This window comes from Aphis gossypii, chromosome 3 (assembly GCF_020184175.1).
Source record: "Aphis gossypii isolate Hap1 chromosome 3, ASM2018417v2, whole genome shotgun sequence".
NCBI lineage: Eukaryota > Metazoa > Arthropoda > Insecta > Hemiptera > Aphididae > Aphis > Aphis gossypii.
In genome coordinates this window covers 2642410-2662562 of record NC_065532.1, presented here as the reverse complement: position 1 = coordinate 2662562, position 20153 = coordinate 2642410, and the positions used below count along the sequence as shown (strand labels likewise).

The following is a 20153-nucleotide window of genomic DNA, read 5'->3' as shown; positions in this document are numbered from 1 at the left end:
GTTTACGAAGAACTGAAATATGATAGGTATGCACTACTATTTGAGATAATGACTCATTCTATACCAAATATATTATCGAATGAAAATCCAACTCATATTAAACAATAAAATAAACCATTACATAAATTAATGACATAATCTATAATCAATTTACATCAATAAAAATTTTTATTAATTAAAATGCATTAAATCATACAAGAAAAAAAACTTACTCCAAAAAATTAAAAATAATAATAATAATAAAAAAAAAAAAACAATAAAAAATAACAAACTTGAATTATACACAATTGAAAAAATATCGATAAAATATGTAGGTATGAATATAATATAATGAAAACAAAAACCTTAAATAAATATTTTATGAAAAATAAAATTCAACTATGGGATCAGAAATGATTATTTAAATACTAAAATAAAATAGGTATAAAATTCAATAACAATATATAAATAAAAAAAAAAAATAAGGTATAAGAAAAAAAAATGATACAAAAATTTAAATACAAAATATTGAAAAATAAACAATAAAATACATTAATATCAATAACACATGAAAAAAGCATATCATCAGTAATGAAAAAAAAAAATATCAATAAAAAAACCAATAATATAGGTAAAAAAACAAAATGAGACCTGTAGCTACGTGCATGTAATTTATAATGGCAACCGTTGCGAACTGTGTCAGAGATATAATAATTTGTAATAACTAAACAAGAAAAACAATTTAATATATATTATATACCAAAAGAATATCGAATAAAAAAGATCCGTCTACATGACTCTTACATAAAAAGTCAAAATAAAACTCCAGTGAAATCAACTTTAATGACTAAACATAAAACATTTACGTATATTACATGGTGACCTATCTCTTAATAACTTCTGTTGTTGAGCCTTGAGAATCAGATTCATTGGAATCACTATCTACTGACAGCGTCGACGAGATTGTTGACACGAATGTACTTGATTTGATATTATGCTCGAATTCAACATCCGTTGAATCATTTTCTGTAGTTGAAGCTGGAGGTGAAGTTGGCATACTTGTTCCTTTAGAAGTTACTATAGGGATGTCCTTTAAAGGTGGTAAAAAGAAAGGCGAATGAGAATCTTCAACATTAATAATTTCGTTGATATCTGTCATTGAATTGATTGTACTCGTTTCCGTTGGCCTATTACGCTGTTCAAGTAATGACAATCTATCGTCAGAAGAACCCGGGGATGTAGGTTTCATACCAAACCCAGGCTTTACATCAATTTCTTTCAGAATGCTATCTTTCATATCTTCTTTAATTTTTGTTTTTAAGAATTGAGCATCAGATTCATTGGAATCATTATCTACTGACAGCGTCGACGAGATTGTTGACACGAATGTACTTGATTTGATATTATGCTCGAATTCAACATCCGTTGAATCATTTTCTGTAGTTGAAGCTGGAGGTGAAGTTGGCATACTTGATCCTTTAGAAGTTACTATAGGGATGTCCTTTAAAGGTGGTAAAAAGAAAGGCGAATGAGAATCTTCAACATTAATAATTTCGTTGATATCTGTCATTGAATTGATTGTACTCGTTTCCGTTGGGCTATTACGCTGTTCAAGTAATGACAATCTATCGTCAGAAGAACCCGGGGATGTAGGTTTCATACCAAACCCAGGCTTTACATCAATTTCTTTCAGAATGCTATCTTTCATATCTTCTTTAATTTTTTTTGTTTTTGAGAATTGAGCATCAGATTCATTGGAATCATTATCTACTGACAGCGTCGACGAGATTGTTGACACGAATGTACTTGATTTGATATTATGCTCGAATTCAACATCCGTTGAATCATTTTCTGTAGTTGAAGCTGGAGGTGAAGTTGGCATACTTGATCCTTTAGAAGTTACTATAGGGATGTCCTTTAAAGGTGGTAAAAAGAGGCGAATGAGAATCTTCAACATTAATAATTCGTTGATATCTGTCATTGAATTGATTGTACTCGTTTCCGTTGGGCTATTACGCTGTTCAAGTAATGACAATCTATCGTCAAAAACCCGGGGATGTAGGTTTCATACCAAACCCAGGCTTTACATCAATTTCTTTCAGAATGCTATCTTTCATATCTTCTTTAATTTTTGTTTTTGAGAATTGAGCATCAGATTCATTGGAATCATTATCTACTGACAGCGTCGACGAGATTGTTGACACGAATGTACTTGATTTGATATTATGCTCGAATTCAACATCCGTTGAATCATTTTCTGTAGTTGAAGCTGGAGGTGAAGTTGGCATACTTGATCCTTTAGAAGTTACTATAGGGATGTCCTTTAAAGGTGGTAAAAAGAAAGGCGAATGAGAATCTTCAACATTAATAATTTCGTTGATATCTGTCATTGAATTGATTGTACTCGTTTCCGTTGGGCTATTACGCTGTTCAAGTAATGACAATCTATCGTCAGAAGAACCCGGGGATGTAGGTTTCATACCAAACCCAGGCTTTACATCAATTTCTTTCAGAATGCTATCTTTCATATCTTCTTTAATTTTTGTTTTTGAGAATTGAGCATCAGATTCATTGGAATCATTATCTACTGACAGCGTCGACGAGATTGTTGACACGAATGTACTTGATTTGATATTATGCTCGAATTCAACATCCGTTGAATCATTTTCTGTAGTTGAAGCTGGAGGTGAAGTTGGCATACTTGATCCTTTAGAAGTTACTATAGGGATGTCCTTTAAAGGTGGTAAAAAGAAAGGCGAATGAGAATCTTCAACATTAATAATTTCGTTGATATCTGTCATTGAATTGATTGTACTCGTTTCCGTTGGGCTATTACGCTGTTCAAGTAATGACAATCTATCGTCAGAAGAACCCGGGGATGTAGGTTTCATACCAAACCCAGGCTTTACATCAATTTCTTTCAGAATGCTATCTTTCATATCTTCTTTAATTTTTGTTTTTAAGAATTGAGCATCAGATTCATTGGAATCATTATCTACTGACAGCGTCGACGAGATTGTTGACACGAATGTACTTGATTTGATATTATGCTCGAATTCAACATCCGTTGAATCATTTTCTGTAGTTGAAGCTGGAGGTGAAGTTGGCATACTTGATCCTTTAGAAGTTACTATAGGGATGTCCTTTAAAGGTGGTAAAAAGAAAGGCGAATGAGAATCTTCAACATTAATAATTTCGTTGATATCTGTCATTGAATTGATTGTACTCGTTTCCGTTGGGCTATTACGCTGTTCAAGTAATGACAATCTATCGTCAGAAGAACCCGGGGATGTAGGTTTCATACCAAACCCAGGCTTTACATCAATTTCTTTCAGATGCTATCTTTCATATCTTCTTTAATTTTTGTTTTTGAGAATTGAGCATCAGATTCATTGGAATCATTATCTACTGACAGCGTCGACGAGATTGTTGACACGAATGTACTTGATTTGATATTATGCTCGAATTCAACATCCGTTGAATCATTTTCTGTAGTTGAAGCTGGAGGTGAAGTTGGCATACTTGATCCTTTAGAAGTTACTATAGGGATGTCCTTTAAAGGTGGTAAAAAGAAAGGCGAATGAGAATCTTCAACATTAATAATTTCGTTGATATCTGTCATTGAATTGATTGTACTCGTTTCCGTTGGGCTATTACGCTGTTCAAGTAATGACAATCTATCGTCAGAAGAACCCGGGGATGTAGGTTTCATACCAAACCCAGGCTTTACATCAATTTCTTTCAGAATGCTATCTTTCATATCTTCTTTAATTTTTTTTTTTGAGAATTGAGCATCAGATTCATTGGAATCATTATCTACTGACAGCGTCGACGAGATTGTTGACACGAATGTACTTGATTTGATATTATGCTCGAATTCAACATCCGTTGAATCATTTTCTGTAGTTGAAGCTGGAGGTGAAGTTGGCATACTTGATCCTTTAGAAGTTACTATAGGGATGTCCTTTAAAGGTGGTAAAAAGAAAGGCGAATGAGAATCTTCAACATTAATAATTTCGTTGATATCTGTCATTGAATTGATTGTACTCGTTTCCGTTGGGCTATTACGCTGTTCAAGTAATGACAATCTATCGTCCGAAGAACCCGGGGATGTAGGTTTCATACCAAACCCAGGCTTTACGTCAATTTCTTTCAGAATGCTATCTTTCATATCTTCTTTAATTTTTGTTTTTGAGAATTGAGCATCAGATTCATTGGAATCATTATCTACTGACAGCGTCGACGAGATTGTTGACACGAATGTACTTGATTTGATATTATGCTCGAATTCAACATCCGTTGAATCATTTTCTGTAGTTGAAGCTGGAGGTGAAGTTGGCATACTTGATCCTTTAGAAGTTACTATAGGGATGTCCTTTAAAGGTGGTAAAAAGAAAGGCGAATGAGAATCTTCAACATTAATAATTTCGTTGATATCTGTCATTGAATTGATTGTACTCGTTTCCGTTGGGCTATTACGCTGTTCAAGTAATGACAATCTATCGTCAGAAGAACCCGGGGATGTAGGTTTCATACCAAACCCAGGCTTTACATCAATTTCTTTCAGAATGCTATCTTTCATATCTTCTTTAATTTTTGTTTTTGAGAATTGAGCATCAGATTCATTGGAATCATTATCTACTGACAGCGTCGACGAGATTGTTGACACGAATGTACTTGATTTGATATTATGCTCGAATTCAACATCCGTTGAATCATTTTCTGTAGTTGAAGCTGGAGGTGAAGTTGGCATACTTGATCCTTTAGAAGTTACTATAGGGATGTCCTTTAAAGGTGGTAAAAAGAAAGGCGAATGAGAATCTTCAACATTAATAATTTCGTTGATATCTGTCATTGAATTGATTGTACTCGTTTCCGTTGGGCTATTACGCTGTTCAAGTAATGACAATCTATCGTCAGAAGAACCCGGGGATGTAGGTTTCATACCAAACCCAGGCTTTACATCAATTTCTTTCAGAATGCTATCTTTCATATCTTCTTTAATTTTTGTTTTTGAGAATTGAGCATCAGATTCATTGGAATCATTATCTACTGACAGCGTCGACGAGATTGTTGACACGAATGTACTTGATTTGATATTATGCTCGAATTCAACATCCGTTGAATCATTTTCTGTAGTTGAAGCTGGAGGTGAAGTTGGCATACTTGATCCTTTAGAAGTTACTATAGGGATGTCCTTTAAAGGTGGTAAAAAGAAAGGCGAATGAGAATCTTCAACATTAATAATTTCGTTGATATCTGTCATTGAATTGATTGTACTCGTTTCCGTTGGGCTATTACGCTGTTCAAGTAATGACAATCTATCGTCAGAAGAACCCGGGGATGTAGGTTTCATACCAAACCCAGGCTTTACGTCAATTTCTTTCAGAATGCTATCTTTCATATCTTCTTTAATTTTGTTTTTGAGAATTGAGCATCAGATTCATTGGAATCATTATCTACTGACAGCGTCGACGAGATTGTTGACACGAATGTACTTGATTTGATATTATGCTCGAATTCAACATCCGTTGAATCATTTTCTGTAGTTGAAGCTGGAGGTGAAGTTGGCATACTTGATCCTTTAGAAGTTACTATAGGGATGTCCTTTAAAGGTGGTAAAAAGAAAGGCGAATGAGAATCTTCAACATTAATAATTTCGTTGATATCTGTCATTGAATTGATTGTACTCGTTTCCGTTGGGCTATTACGCTGTTCAAGTAATGACAATCTATCGTCAGAAGAACCCGGGGATGTAGGTTTCATACCAAACCCAGGCTTTACATCAATTTCTTTCAGAATGCTATCTTTCATATCTTCTTTAATTTTTGTTTTTGAGAATTGAGCATCAGATTCATTGGAATCATTATCTACTGACAGCGTCGACGAGATTGTTGACACGAATGTACTTGATTTGATATTATGCTCGAATTCAACATCCGTTGAATCATTTTCTGTAGTTGAAGCTGGAGGTGAAGTTGGCATACTTGATCCTTTAGAAGTTACTATAGGGATGTCCTTTAAAGGTGGTAAAAAGAAAGGCGAATGAGAATCTTCAACATTAATAATTTCGTTGATATCTGTCATTGAATTGATTGTACTCGTTTCCGTTGGGCTATTACGCTGTTCAAGTAATGACAATCTATCGTCAGAAGAACCCGGGGATGTAGGTTTCATACCAAACCCAGGCTTTACATCAATTTCTTTCAGAATGCTATCTTTCATATCTTCTTTAATTTTTGTTTTTGAGAATTGAGCATCAGATTCATTGGAATCATTATCTACTGACAGCGTCGACGAGATTGTTGACACGAATGTACTTGATTTGATATTATGCTCGAATTCAACATCCGTTGAATCATTTTCTGTAGTTGAAGCTGGAGGTGAAGTTGGCATACTTGATCCTTTAGAAGTTACTATAGGGATGTCCTTTAAAGGTGGTAAAAAGAAAGGCGAATGAGAATCTTCAACATTAATAATTTCGTTGATATCTGTCATTGAATTGATTGTACTCGTTTCCGTTGGGCTATTACGCTGTTCAAGTAATGACAATCTATCGTCAGAAGAACCCGGGGATGTAGGTTTCATACCAAACCCAGGCTTTACATCAATTTCTTTCAGAATGCTATCTTTCATATCTTCTTTAATTTTTGTTTTTGAGAATTGAGCATCAGATTCATTGGAATCATTATCTACTGACAGCGTCGACGAGATTGTTGACACGAATGTACTTGATTTGATATTATGCTCGAATTCAACATCCGTTGAATCATTTTCTGTAGTTGAAGCTGGAGGTGAAGTTGGCATACTTGATCCTTTAGAAGTTACTATAGGGATGTCCTTTAAAGGTGGTAAAAAGAAAGGCGAATGAGAATCTTCAACATTAATAATTTCGTTGATATCTGTCATTGAATTGATTGTACTCGTTTCCGTTGGGCTATTACGCTGTTCAAGTAATGACAATCTATCGTCAGAAGAACCCGGGGATGTAGGTTTCATACCAAACCCAGGCTTTACATCAATTTCTTTCAGAATGCTATCTTTCATATCTTCTTTAATTTTTGTTTTTGAATTGAGCATCAGATTCATTGGAATCATTATCTACTGACAGCGTCGACGAGATTGTTGACACGAATGTACTTGATTTGATATTATGCTCGAATTCAACATCCGTTGAATCATTTTCTGTAGTTGAAGCTGGAGGTGAAGTTGGCATACTTGATCCTTTAGAAGTTACTATAGGGATGTCCTTTAAAGGTGGTAAAAAGAAAGGCGAATGAGAATCTTCAACATTAATAATTTCGTTGATATCTGTCATTGAATTGATTGTACTCGTTTCCGTTGGGCTATTACGCTGTTCAAGTAATGACAATCTATCGTCAGAAGAACCCGGGGATGTAGGTTTCATACCAAACCCAGGCTTTACATCAATTTCTTTCAGAATGCTATCTTTCATATCTTCTTTAATTTTTGTTTTTGAGAATTGAGCATCAGATTCATTGGAATCATTATCTACTGACAGCGTCGACGAGATTGTTGACACGAATGTACTTGATTTGATATTATGCTCGAATTCAACATCCGTTGAATCATTTTCTGTAGTTGAAGCTGGAGGTGAAGTTGGCATACTTGATTGATCTTTAGAAGTTACTATAGGGATGTCCTTTAAAGGTGGTAAAAAGAAAGGCGAATGAGAATCTTCAACATTAATAATTTCGTTGATATCTGTCATTGAATTGATTGTACTCGTTTCCGTTGGGCTATTACGCTGTTCAAGTAATGACAATCTATCGTCAGAAGAACCCGGGGATGTAGGTTTCATACCAAACCCAGGCTTTACATCAATTTCTTTCAGAATGCTATCTTTCATATCTTCTTTAATTTTTGTTTTGAGAATTGAGCATCAGATTCATTGGAATCATTATCTACTGACAGCGTCGACGAGATTGTTGACACGAATGTACTTGATTTGATATTATGCTCGAATTCAACATCCGTTGAATCATTTTCTGTAGTTGAAGCTGGAGGTGAAGTTGGCATACTTGATCCTTTAGAAGTTACTATAGGGATGTCCTTTAAAGGTGGTAAAAAGAAAGGCGAATGAGAATCTTCAACATTAATAATTTCGTTGATATCTGTCATTGAATTGATTGTACTCGTTTCCGTTGGGCTATTACGCTGTTCAAGTAATGACAATCTATCGTCAGAAGAACCCGGGGATGTAGGTTTCATACCAAACCCAGGCTTTACGTCAATTTCTTTCAGAATGCTATCTTTCATATCTTCTTTAATTTTTGTTTTTGAGAATTGAGCATCAGATTCATTGGAATCATTATCTACTGACAGCGTCGACGAGATTGTTGACACGAATGTACTTGATTTGATATTATGCTCGAATTCAACATCCGTTGAATCATTTTCTGTAGTTGAAGCTGGAGGTGAAGTTGGCATACTTGATCCTTTAGAAGTTACTATAGGGATGTCCTTTAAAGGTGGTAAAAAGAAAGGCGAATGAGAATCTTCAACATTAATAATTTCGTTGATATCTGTCATTGAATTGATTGTACTCGTTTCCGTTGGGCTATTACGCTGTTCAAGTAATGACAATCTATCGTCAGAAGAACCCGGGGATGTAGGTTTCATACCAAACCCAGGCTTTACATCAATTTCTTTCAGAATGCTATCTTTCATATCTTCTTTAATTTTTGTTTTTAAGAATTGAGCATCAGATTCATTGGAATCATTATCTACTGACAGCGTCGACGAGATTGTTGACACGAATGTACTTGATTTGATATATGCTCGAATTCAACATCCGTTGAATCATTTTCTGTAGTTGAAGCTGGAGGTGAAGTTGGCATACTTGATCCTTTAGAAGTTACTATAGGGATGTCCTTTAAAGGTGGTAAAAAGAAAGGCGAATGAGAATCTTCAACATTAATAATTTCGTTGATATCTGTCATTGAATTGATTGTACTCGTTTCCGTTGGGCTATTACGCTGTTCAAGTAATGACAATCTATCGTCAGAAGAACCCGGGGATGTAGGTTTCATACCAAACCCAGGCTTTACATCAATTTCTTTCAGAATGCTATCTTTCATATCTTCTTTAATTTTTGTTTTTGAGAATTGAGCATCAGATTCATTGGAATCATTATCTACTGACAGCGTCGACGAGATTGTTGACACGAATGTACTTGATTTGATATTATGCTCGAATTCAACATCCGTTGAATCATTTTCTGTAGTTGAAGCTGGAGGTGAAGTTGGCATACTTGATCCTTTAGAAGTTACTATAGGGATGTCCTTTAAAGGTGGTAAAAAGAAAGGCGAATGAGAATCTTCAACATTAATAATTTCGTTGATATCTGTCATTGAATTGATTGTACTCGTTTCCGTTGGGCTATTACGCTGTTCAAGTAATGACAATCTATCGTCAGAAGAACCCGGGGATGTAGGTTTCATACCAAACCCAGGCTTTACATCAATTTCTTTCAGAATGCTATCTTTCATATCTTCTTTAATTTTTGTTTTTGAGAATTGAGCATCAGATTCATTGGAATCATTATCTACTGACAGCGTCGACGAGATTGTTGACACGAATGTACTTGATTTGATATTATGCTCGAATTCAACATCCGTTGAATCATTTTCTGTAGTTGAAGCTGGAGGTGAAGTTGGCATACTTGATCCTTTAGAAGTTACTATAGGGATGTCCTTTAAAGGTGGTAAAAAAAGAAGCGAATGAGAATCTTCAACATTAATAATTTCGTTGATATCTGTCATTGAATTGATTGTACTCGTTTCCGTTGGGCTATTACGCTGTTCAAGTAATGACAATCTATCGTCAGAAGAACCCGGGGATGTAGGTTTCATACCAAACCCAGGCTTTACATCAATTTCTTTCAGAATGCTATCTTTCATATCTTCTTTAATTTTTGTTTTTGAGAATTGAGCATCAGATTCATTGGAATCATTATCTACTGACAGCGTCGACGAGATTGTTGACACGAATGTACTTGATTTGATATTATGCTCGAATTCAACATCCGTTGAATCATTTTCTGTAGTTGAAGCTGGAGGTGAAGTTGGCATACTTGATCCTTTAGAAGTTACTATAGGGATGTCCTTTAAAGGTGGTAAAAAGAAAGGCGAATGAGAATCTTCAACATTAATAATTTCGTTGATATCTGTCATTGAATTGATTGTACTCGTTTCCGTTGGGCTATTACGCTGTTCAAGTAATGACAATCTATCGTCAGAAGAACCCGGGGATGTAGGTTTCATACCAAACCCAGGCTTTACATCAATTTCTTTCAGAATGCTATCTTTCATATCTTCTTTAATTTTTGTTTTTGAGAATTGAGCATCAGATTCATTGGAATCATTATCTACTGACAGCGTCGACGAGATTGTTGACACGAATGTACTTGATTTGATATTATGCTCGAATTCAACATCCGTTGAATCATTTTCTGTAGTTGAAGCTGGAGGTGAAGTTGGCATACTTGATCCTTTAGAAGTTACTATAGGGATGTCCTTTAAAGGTGGTAAAAAGAAAGGCGAATGAGAATCTTCAACATTAATAATTTCGTTGATATCTGTCATTGAATTGATTGTACTCGTTTCCGTTGGGCTATTACGCTGTTCAAGTAATGACAATCTATCGTCAGAAGAACCCGGGGATGTAGGTTTCATACCAAACCCAGGCTTTACATCAATTTCTTTCAGAATGCTATCTTTCATATCTTCTTTAATTTTTGTTTTTGAGAATTGAGCATCAGATTCATTGGAATCATTATCTACTGACAGCGTCGACGAGATTGTTGACACGAATGTACTTGATTTGATATTATGCTCGAATTCAACATCCGTTGAATCATTTTCTGTAGTTGAAGCTGGAGGTGAAGTTGGCATACTTGATCCTTTAGAAGTTACTATAGGGATGTCCTTTAAAGGTGGTAAAAAGAAAGGCGAATGAGAATCTTCTTCAACATTAATAATTTCGTTGATATCTGTCATTGAATTGATTGTACTCGTTTCCGTTGGGCTATTACGCTGTTCAAGTAATGACAATCTATCGTCAGAAGAACCCGGGGATGTAGGTTTCATACCAAACCCAGGCTTTACATCAATTTCTTTCAGAATGCTATCTTTCATATCTTCTTTAATTTTTGTTTTTGAGAATTGAGCATCAGATTCATTGGAATCATTATCTACTGACAGCGTCGACGAGATTGTTGACACGAATGTACTTGATTTGATATTATGCTCGAATTCAACATCCGTTGAATCATTTTCTGTAGTTGAAGCTGGAGGTGAAGTTGGCATACTTGATCCTTTAGAAGTTACTATAGGGATGTCCTTTAAAGGTGGTAAAAAGAAAGGCGAATGAGAATCTTCAACATTAATAATTTCGTTGATATCTGTCATTGAATTGATTGTACTCGTTTCCGTTGGCTATTACGCTGTTCAAGTAATGACAATCTATCGTCAGAAGAACCCGGGGATGTAGGTTTCATACCAAACCCAGGCTTTACGTCAATTTCTTTCAGAATGCTATCTTTCATATCTTCTTTAATTTTTGTTTTTGAGAATTGAGCATCAGATTCATTGGAATCATTATCTACTGACAGCGTCGACGAGATTGTTGACACGAATGTACTTGATTTGATATTATGCTCGAATTCAACATCCGTTGAATCATTTTCTGTAGTTGAAGCTGGAGGTGAAGTTGGCATACTTGATCCTTTAGAAGTTACTATAGGGATGTCCTTTAAAGGTGGTAAAAAGAAAGGCGAATGAGAATCTTCAACATTAATAATTTCGTTGATATCTGTCATTGAATTGATTGTACTCGTTTCCGTTGGGCTATTACGCTGTTCAAGTAATGACAATCTATCGTCAGAAGAACCCGGGGATGTAGGTTTCATACCAAACCCAGGCTTTACATCAATTTCTTTCAGAATGCTATCTTTCATATCTTCTTTAATTTTGTTTTTGAGAATTGAGCATCAGATTCATTGGAATCATTATCTACTGACAGCGTCGACGAGATTGTTGACACGAATGTACTTGATTTGATATTATGCTCGAATTCAACATCCGTTGAATCATTTTCTGTAGTTGAAGCTGGAGGTGAAGTTGGCATACTTGATCCTTTAGAAGTTACTATAGGGATGTCCTTTAAAGGTGGTAAAAAGAAAGGCGAATGAGAATCTTCAACATTAATAATTTCGTTGATATCTGTCATTGAATTGATTGTACTCGTTTCCGTTGGGCTATTACGCTGTTCAAGTAATGACAATCTATCGTCAGAAGAACCCGGGGATGTAGGTTTCATACCAAACCCAGGCTTTACATCAATTTCTTTCAGAATGCTATCTTTCATATCTTCTTTAATTTTTGTTTTTGAGAATTGAGCATCAGATTCATTGGAATCATTATCTACTGACAGCGTCGACGAGATTGTTGACACGAATGTACTTGATTTGATATTATGCTCGAATTCAACATCCGTTGAATCATTTTCTGTAGTTGAAGCTGGAGGTGAAGTTGGCATACTTGATCCTTTAGAAGTTACTATAGGGATGTCCTTTAAAGGTGGTAAAAAGAAAGGCGAATGAGAATCTTCAACATTAATAATTTCGTTGATATCTGTCATTGAATTGATTGTACTCGTTTCCGTTGGGCTATTACGCTGTTCAAGTAATGACAATCTATCGTCAGAAGAACCCGGGGATGTAGGTTTCATACCAAACCCAGGCTTTACATCAATTTCTTTCAGAATGCTATCTTTCATATCTTCTTTAATTTTTGTTTTTGAGAATTGAGCATCAGATTCATTGGAATCATTATCTACTGACAGCGTCGACGAGATTGTTGACACGAATGTACTTGATTTGATATTATGCTCGAATTCAACATCCGTTGAATCATTTTCTGTAGTTGAAGCTGGAGGTGAAGTTGGCATACTTGATCCTTTAGAAGTTACTATAGGGATGTCCTTTAAAGGTGGTAAAAAGAAAGGCGAATGAGAATCTTCAACATTAATAATTTCGTTGATATCTGTCATTGAATTGATTGTACTCGTTTCCGTTGGGCTATTACGCTGTTCAAGTAATGACAATCTATCGTCAGAAGAACCCGGGGATGTAGGTTTCATACCAAACCCAGGCTTTACATCAATTTCTTTCAGAATGCTATCTTTCATATCTTCTTTAATTTTTGTTTTTGAGAATTGAGCATCAGATTCATTGGAATCATTATCTACTGACAGCGTCGACGAGATTGTTGACACGAATGTACTTGATTTGATATTATGCTCGAATTCAACATCCGTTGAATCATTTTCTGTAGTTGAAGCTGGAGGTGAAGTTGGCATACTTGATCCTTTAGAAGTTACTATAGGGATGTCCTTTAAAGGTGGTAAAAAGAAAGGCGAATGAGAATCTTCAACATTAATAATTTCGTTGATATCTGTCATTGAATTGATTGTACTCGTTTCCGTTGGGCTATTACGCTGTTCAAGTAATGACAATCTATCGTCAGAAGAACCCGGGGATGTAGGTTTCATACCAAACCCAGGCTTTACATCAATTTCTTTCAGAATGCTATCTTTCATATCTTCTTTAATTTTTGTTTTTGAGAATTGAGCATCAGATTCATTGGAATCATTATCTACTGACCAGCGTCGACGAGATTGTTGACACGAATGTACTTGATTTGATATTATGCTCGAATTCAACATCCGTTGAATCATTTTCTGTAGTTGAAGCTGGAGGTGAAGTTGGCATACTTGATCCTTTAGAAGTTACTATAGGGATGTCCTTTAAAGGTGGTAAAAAGAAAGGCGAATGAGAATCTTCAACATTAATAATTTCGTTGATATCTGTCATTGAATTGATTGTACTCGTTTCCGTTGGGCTATTACGCTGTTCAAGTAATGACAATCTATCGTCAGAAGAACCCGGGGATGTAGGTTTCATACCAAACCCAGGCTTTACATCAATTTCTTTCAGAATGCTATCTTTCATATCTTCTTTAATTTTTGTTTTTGAGAATTGAGCATCAGATTCATTGGAATCATTATCTACTGACAGCGTCGACGAGATTGTTGACACGAATGTACTTGATTTGATATTATGCTCGAATTCAACATCCGTTGAATCATTTTCTGTAGTTGAAGCTGGAGGTGAAGTTGGCATACTTGATCCTTTAGAAGTTACTATAGGGATGTCCTTTAAAGGTGGTAAAAAGAAAGGCGAATGAGAATCTTCAACATTAATAATTTCGTTGATATCTGTCATTGAATTGATTGTACTCGTTTCCGTTGGGCTATTACGCTGTTCAAGTAATGACAATCTATCGTCAGAAGAACCCGGGGATGTAGGTTTCATACCAAACCCAGGCTTTACATCAATTTCTTTCAGAATGCTATCTTTCATATCTTCTTTAATTTTTTTTTTTGAGAATTGAGCATCAGATTCATTGGAATCATTATCTACTGACAGCGTCGACGAGATTGTTGACACGAATGTACTTGATTTGATATTATGCTCGAATTCAACATCCGTTGAATCATTTTCTGTAGTTGAAGCTGGAGGTGAAGTTGGCATACTTGATCCTTTAGAAGTTACTATAGGGATGTCCTTTAAAGGTGGTAAAAAGAAAGGCGAATGAGAATCTTCAACATTAATAATTTCGTTGATATCTGTCATTGAATTGATTGTACTCGTTTCCGTTGGGCTATTACGCTGTTCAAGTAATGACAATCTATCGTCAGAAGAACCCGGGGATGTAGGTTTCATACCAAACCCAGGCTTTACATCAATTTCTTTCAGAATGCTATCTTTCATATCTTCTTTAATTTTTGTTTTTGAGAATTGAGCATCAGATTCATTGGAATCATTATCTACTGACAGCGTCGACGAGATTGTTGACACGAATGTACTTGATTTGATATTATGCTCGAATTCAACATCCGTTGAATCATTTTCTGTAGTTGAAGCTGGAGGTGAAGTTGGCATACTTGATCCTTTAGAAGTTACTATAGGGATGTCCTTTAAAGGTGGTAAAAAGAAAGGCGAATGAGAATCTTCAACATTAATAATTTCGTTGATATCTGTCATTGAATTGATTGTACTCGTTTCCGTTGGGCTATTACGCTGTTCAAGTAATGACAATCTATCGTCAGAAGAACCCGGGGATGTAGGTTTCATACCAAACCCAGGCTTTACATCAATTTCTTTCAGAATGCTATCTTTCATATCTTCTTTAATTTTTGTTTTTGAGAATTGAGCATCAGATTCATTGGAATCATTATCTACTGACAGCGTCGACGAGATTGTTGACACGAATGTACTTGATTTGATATTATGCTCGAATTCAACATCCGTTGAATCATTTTCTGTAGTTGAAGCTGGAGGTGAAGTTGGCATACTTGATCCTTTAGAAGTTACTATAGGGATGTCCTTTAAAGGTGGTAAAAAGAAAGGCGAATGAGAATCTTCAACATTAATAATTTCGTTGATATCTGTCATTGAATTGATTGTACTCGTTTCCGTTGGGCTATTACGCTGTTCAAGTAATGACAATCTATCGTCAGAAGAACCCGGGGATGTAGGTTTCATACCAAACCCAGGCTTTACATCAATTTCTTCAGAATGCTATCTTTCATATCTTCTTTAATTTTTGTTTTTGAGAATTGAGCATCAGATTCATTGGAATCATTATCTACTGACAGCGTCGACGAGATTGTTGACACGAATGTACTTGATTTGATATTATGCTCGAATTCAACATCCGTTGAATCATTTTCTGTAGTTGAAGCTGGAGGTGAAGTTGGCATACTTGATCCTTTAGAAGTTACTATAGGGATGTCCTTTAAAGGTGGTAAAAAAAAGCGAATGAGAATCTTCAACATTAATAATTTCGTTGATATCTGTCATTGAATTGATTGTACTCGTTTCCGTTGGGCTATTACGCTGTTCAAGTAATGACAATCTATCGTCAGAAGAACCCGGGGATGTAGGTTTCATACCAAACCCAGGCTTTACATCAATTTCTTTCAGAATGCTCTTTCTTTCTTCTTTAATTTTTGTTTTTGAGAATTGAGCATCAGATTCATTGGAATCATTATCTACTGACAGCGTCGACGAGATTGTTGACACGAATGTACTTGATTTGATATTATGCTCGAATTCAACATCCGTTGAATCATTTTCTGTAGTTGAAGCTGGAGGTGAAGTTGGCATACTTGATCCTTTAGAAGTTACTATAGGGATGTCCTTTAAAGGTGGTAAAAAGAAAGGCGAATGAGAATCTTCAACATTAATAATTTCGTTGATATCTGTCATTGAATTGATTGTACTCGTTTCCGTTGGGCTATTACGCTGTTCAAGTAATGACAATCTATCGTCAGAAGAACCCGGGGATGTAGGTTTCATACCAAACCCAGGCTTTACATCAATTTCTTTCAGAATGCTATCTTTCATATCTTCTTTAATTTTTGTTTTTGAGAATTGAGCATCAGATTCATTGGAATCATTATCTACTGACAGCGTCGACGAGATTGTTGACACGAATGTACTTGATTTGATATTATGCTCGAATTCAACATCCGTTGAATCATTTTCTGTAGTTGAAGCTGGAGGTGAAGTTGGCATACTTCTTCCTTTAGAAGTTAGTTTTGGTTGGTTCTTGAATGTTGCTGATAATTTACCTGGAACGCCATTTTTCTCTTGTTGTTTAGTCAATTCTATTTTTGTTGACGTTTCTGTTTCGATGTTAGGTATTTCGTCTTCGTCCGAATTTGGTTCATCCGTAATTAATGTTTTTTTCGATTTTATTGACATAATTTTAATTGCTTCCTCTTGATCTAGATCGTTTGATTTACTTTCTACTGTAGAATCTTGTGATTTTAAATTTTTTGATTTGCTATTTATCTCTTTATCTTTTTGATTACCTTCGTTTTCCTTTTTTCTTCCCTGATTTATAATATCATGTTTTTGATATGAGGACATTGGAGTTTTGAGATCTGTGGTTTTATCTGATATTGGTTTGTATTTTTGTTTCTTGTATATATTCGTATAGTCAATGATATTATTTTCTTTTGTCATATCTATTCCTGATATTATATACCTGTGACTTCCATCGTATAACGAGGTTGTCTGATCTGGCATATCAATATATGTATCAAATCTTATGAAATCTTCCATGATAAGTGCAATCGTTATTTCAATTCTTTTCTTTATTTCCTGTTGATTATTTTTCAATTTGAGTTTGTTATTGACCTTGGTAATTTTTTTTAATTGATTGATTATAGTACGATATATTCGTTTTAGACTTATCATATTATATTTTAGTACTCTTATGTATCTATGTTTCTTTTTAATTTTTTTATTTTTATATCGTAGTCTATTATAAATTGATATTATTTCCTTTTCATTTTCTTTTATCAGTTCCATCGCAGTTTCATTATTTTTCCTTATATCTGTTTTCTTTCCAAAATATTTATTGAATACTTTATGCATATTATTAAAATGTTCTGAATAGTCAAGTTTATCCTCTGGTGCTACTTGATTATAATACTCTGTTTTTCTAAACGCTGGTATTAATAATGCAGTAGCTGCGAATATTTTATATTTCATAGATTTTGCTAACTCGTTTATTGCTTTTTGTTTTAAATTTTGTTTTAAAAATTTGTTTGATTTTATATACAACGTATTGATTGTTACAATATTTTTTATATTTTGAATTACATTTTTATACATTTGTTTAGTACGTTCAAGATCTTCTAATATAAATATAGCGTTTGACTCTTCTATTTCATTATCAATGTCATTTTTTTCCAATGCTTGATGCATACTTGTTAGCGTTACATCATATAACATGTAAGAAGATACAGATGCCAGTTGTACTATATTTTTTATATATATTTCATTACATTGAATATCATTAGGCCAATATGGAATGTTTGATTTAGAAATATTTTTATTTAACCAATCTAAAGTATTAAAAATATTATCTTTTTGGTTCTTTATATAATTCCATAATTCAGGTATAATATTTTCCCTATTATCTATAATTGAATAAACGGTGATGTTGTATATTCTATTTAATTTTTGATCCACGTTTTCTATGAGATTTTTTATACGTTCTTCTTTATTTATTTCAAAATTATTTTTTATATACGAGCACAATACAATATTTTCTAAATTTTTTATTATTATCATTGCGTAAATTGATGATTCGAGCACATTTCTTTTTTGTTCATCAATTAACATTTGTTCTACCCAATTCATCAGTTTTGCATTATGATTTACATCGGTGTCACATAATGACTTATTATATTTATTTATTATGTCCGTAGCAATAATTTGTATACTGCTATCATTCCAATTTAATTGAATATTTTTTATCCGTTCCATATGCAAAACTTTGTTTTTAGAACTTAATAATTCATTTATCAATGTTGTATCATCATTTTTAGTATTTGATAATACATCATTTTTAATCAAATCTTCCTTTTTTAAAATTTTTTGTAGAGGGGATTTTATTAGTCCAACAATATTATACAAATTTATAATAACATACTCTTGGACTTTTGATGTTGATTTTTGTATATTTATCTGATCATATTTATACGCTTCTTGAGCATACTCTTTTAATTTTATTATATATGTTAAAAGTGTTGATGCTTTATAATCAAAAATGCTCTTTGATGAATTTAAATCATACCAAATTATAAAATGTGATCCAGAAAATTGAATATCAATCGATTTATAATTATAAAATATTCTTAAAGCTTTTATATACAAATCATATACTTTAGTCAACTTCACTCGAGTGTATTCATATGAATTAAAATTATTCTCGTTTTTCATTTCTTGCTTAATATTTATCTGTTTGTATAAAAATATTTGTTAATAATTATTTATTTTTTCAAACTATTTCTCTTAATTTTTATTCTTTTCAATAATTATTAGGACCAACTACGATGTTATCCATAATCAAATTTATATATATATATTAATATTTATTTAAAAATATAAATATTGAAGCAAAAATTAAATTATTTGTTATTAAATTTAATTTTTACAATTGTTTTAGTTTATTTGTTTTACATATTTATAAGTAAATACGTAGAGTTTCTATTCTGGTTTATTGGGTGACGTTAGATTAAATATTAATAATGTTTATAAGTATTACATTACAAGTTCTTTATAAGTATAAATATACCATAAGCTAATAAATATGTACTCTTAATAAATTATAATATATAAATATATATATTATATGTATAAATACTTACTTCTTTAATGTTTATTGAATTATATTTTTCAAGAAAGTTAAATGCGTTTTTATATGGTGAAATGTGTTTTGACATTGTATCAATCATTTCATCGTAAATATCTAAGTATAAGTTCCTCATAACTGACGGTTTCACAATAGATACGGTTTTTTGCTGAATATTCAAATCATATATCACTTGGTTCACTTTATTTGATAAAGTGTAAATCTTTTTCATGAAATTGACCAAATTATCTTCAACTGACTTCCATATTTTTTTTCCTGCGATTATATCTTCAGCTCCTGTAACATTTTTATATTCCTTAATTTCAAAAACAAAACTTTCAATAATTTGAGAAGCTTCCCTCAATTTTAAGAATTTATATGGTAAGTCTAAAACTGTTTCGTCTGACCAATCATCTATATTATCTGGTATAAGAAAAGCCGCTATATCATCATTAGAATATATTTGTTCTTTTATTGGGATTCCAACTCGAATAAACATATAATATGTCAAAAAATGTACATTACAATATGACACTGTTGTCATCCATAAAAACTCATAAGGTGACGGTACACTCAAAGTATCGACTTCAAGAATATTATTAGGTAGAATACAATATCGGCCAGAAACCTAAAAGAAAAACAATTTATTAAAACTATACCTATAATTATAATAATATAATAAGTATAATTAATAAACTATTAAAAAGTTAAATGGATACTTACATTAAGATAAATTAAAACAAATATAATAAATAATCTTTTCATGATAATAACTTAAAATAATAGAAAATAACAATTTAACGAAATAGTTCACTTGAATTATAATACTATATTTTTTATAATTATGAAAAAATCAAAAACACTTGATATAACTAT

At 33.3% G+C, this 20153-nt stretch overlaps 4 protein-coding genes across 4 annotated transcripts; all 4 read right to left on the bottom strand.

Annotated features, from left to right (window-relative positions):
- Window positions 1-210: 210 nt before the first annotated feature.
- LOC126551457 (mucin-17-like) lies at window positions 211-3309 on the bottom strand. Its single transcript, XM_050204756.1, has 2 exons — window positions 2042-3309; window positions 211-1632 (listed from the first exon to the last, which is right to left on the bottom strand). The coding sequence occupies exons 1-2, from the start codon at window positions 3279-3281 to the stop codon at window positions 863-865; spliced, it is 2010 nt and encodes a 669-aa protein (XP_050060713.1). The 5' UTR covers window positions 3282-3309; the 3' UTR covers window positions 211-862.
- A 1-nt stretch (window position 3310) lies between these two features.
- Window positions 3311-11411, bottom strand: LOC126550790 (mucin-17-like). Its single transcript, XM_050202963.1, has 2 exons — window positions 9848-11411; window positions 3311-5328 (listed from the first exon to the last, which is right to left on the bottom strand). The coding sequence occupies exons 1-2, from the start codon at window positions 11409-11411 to the stop codon at window positions 3311-3313; spliced, it is 3582 nt and encodes a 1193-aa protein (XP_050058920.1).
- A 2243-nt stretch (window positions 11412-13654) lies between these two features.
- LOC126550789 (dentin sialophosphoprotein-like) lies at window positions 13655-15610 on the bottom strand. Its single transcript, XM_050202962.1, has one exon. It carries the CDS (start codon window positions 15608-15610, stop codon window positions 13655-13657), a length of 1956 nt encoding a protein of 651 aa, XP_050058919.1.
- Window positions 15611-15624: 14 nt separating this feature from the next.
- On the bottom strand, window positions 15625-20153 carry LOC126550788 (uncharacterized). Its single transcript, XM_050202961.1, has 4 exons — window positions 20001-20153; window positions 19294-19905; window positions 15964-18883; window positions 15625-15848 (listed from the first exon to the last, which is right to left on the bottom strand). Exons 1-4 carry the CDS (start codon window positions 20040-20042, stop codon window positions 15625-15627), a joined length of 3798 nt encoding a protein of 1265 aa, XP_050058918.1. The 5' UTR covers window positions 20043-20153.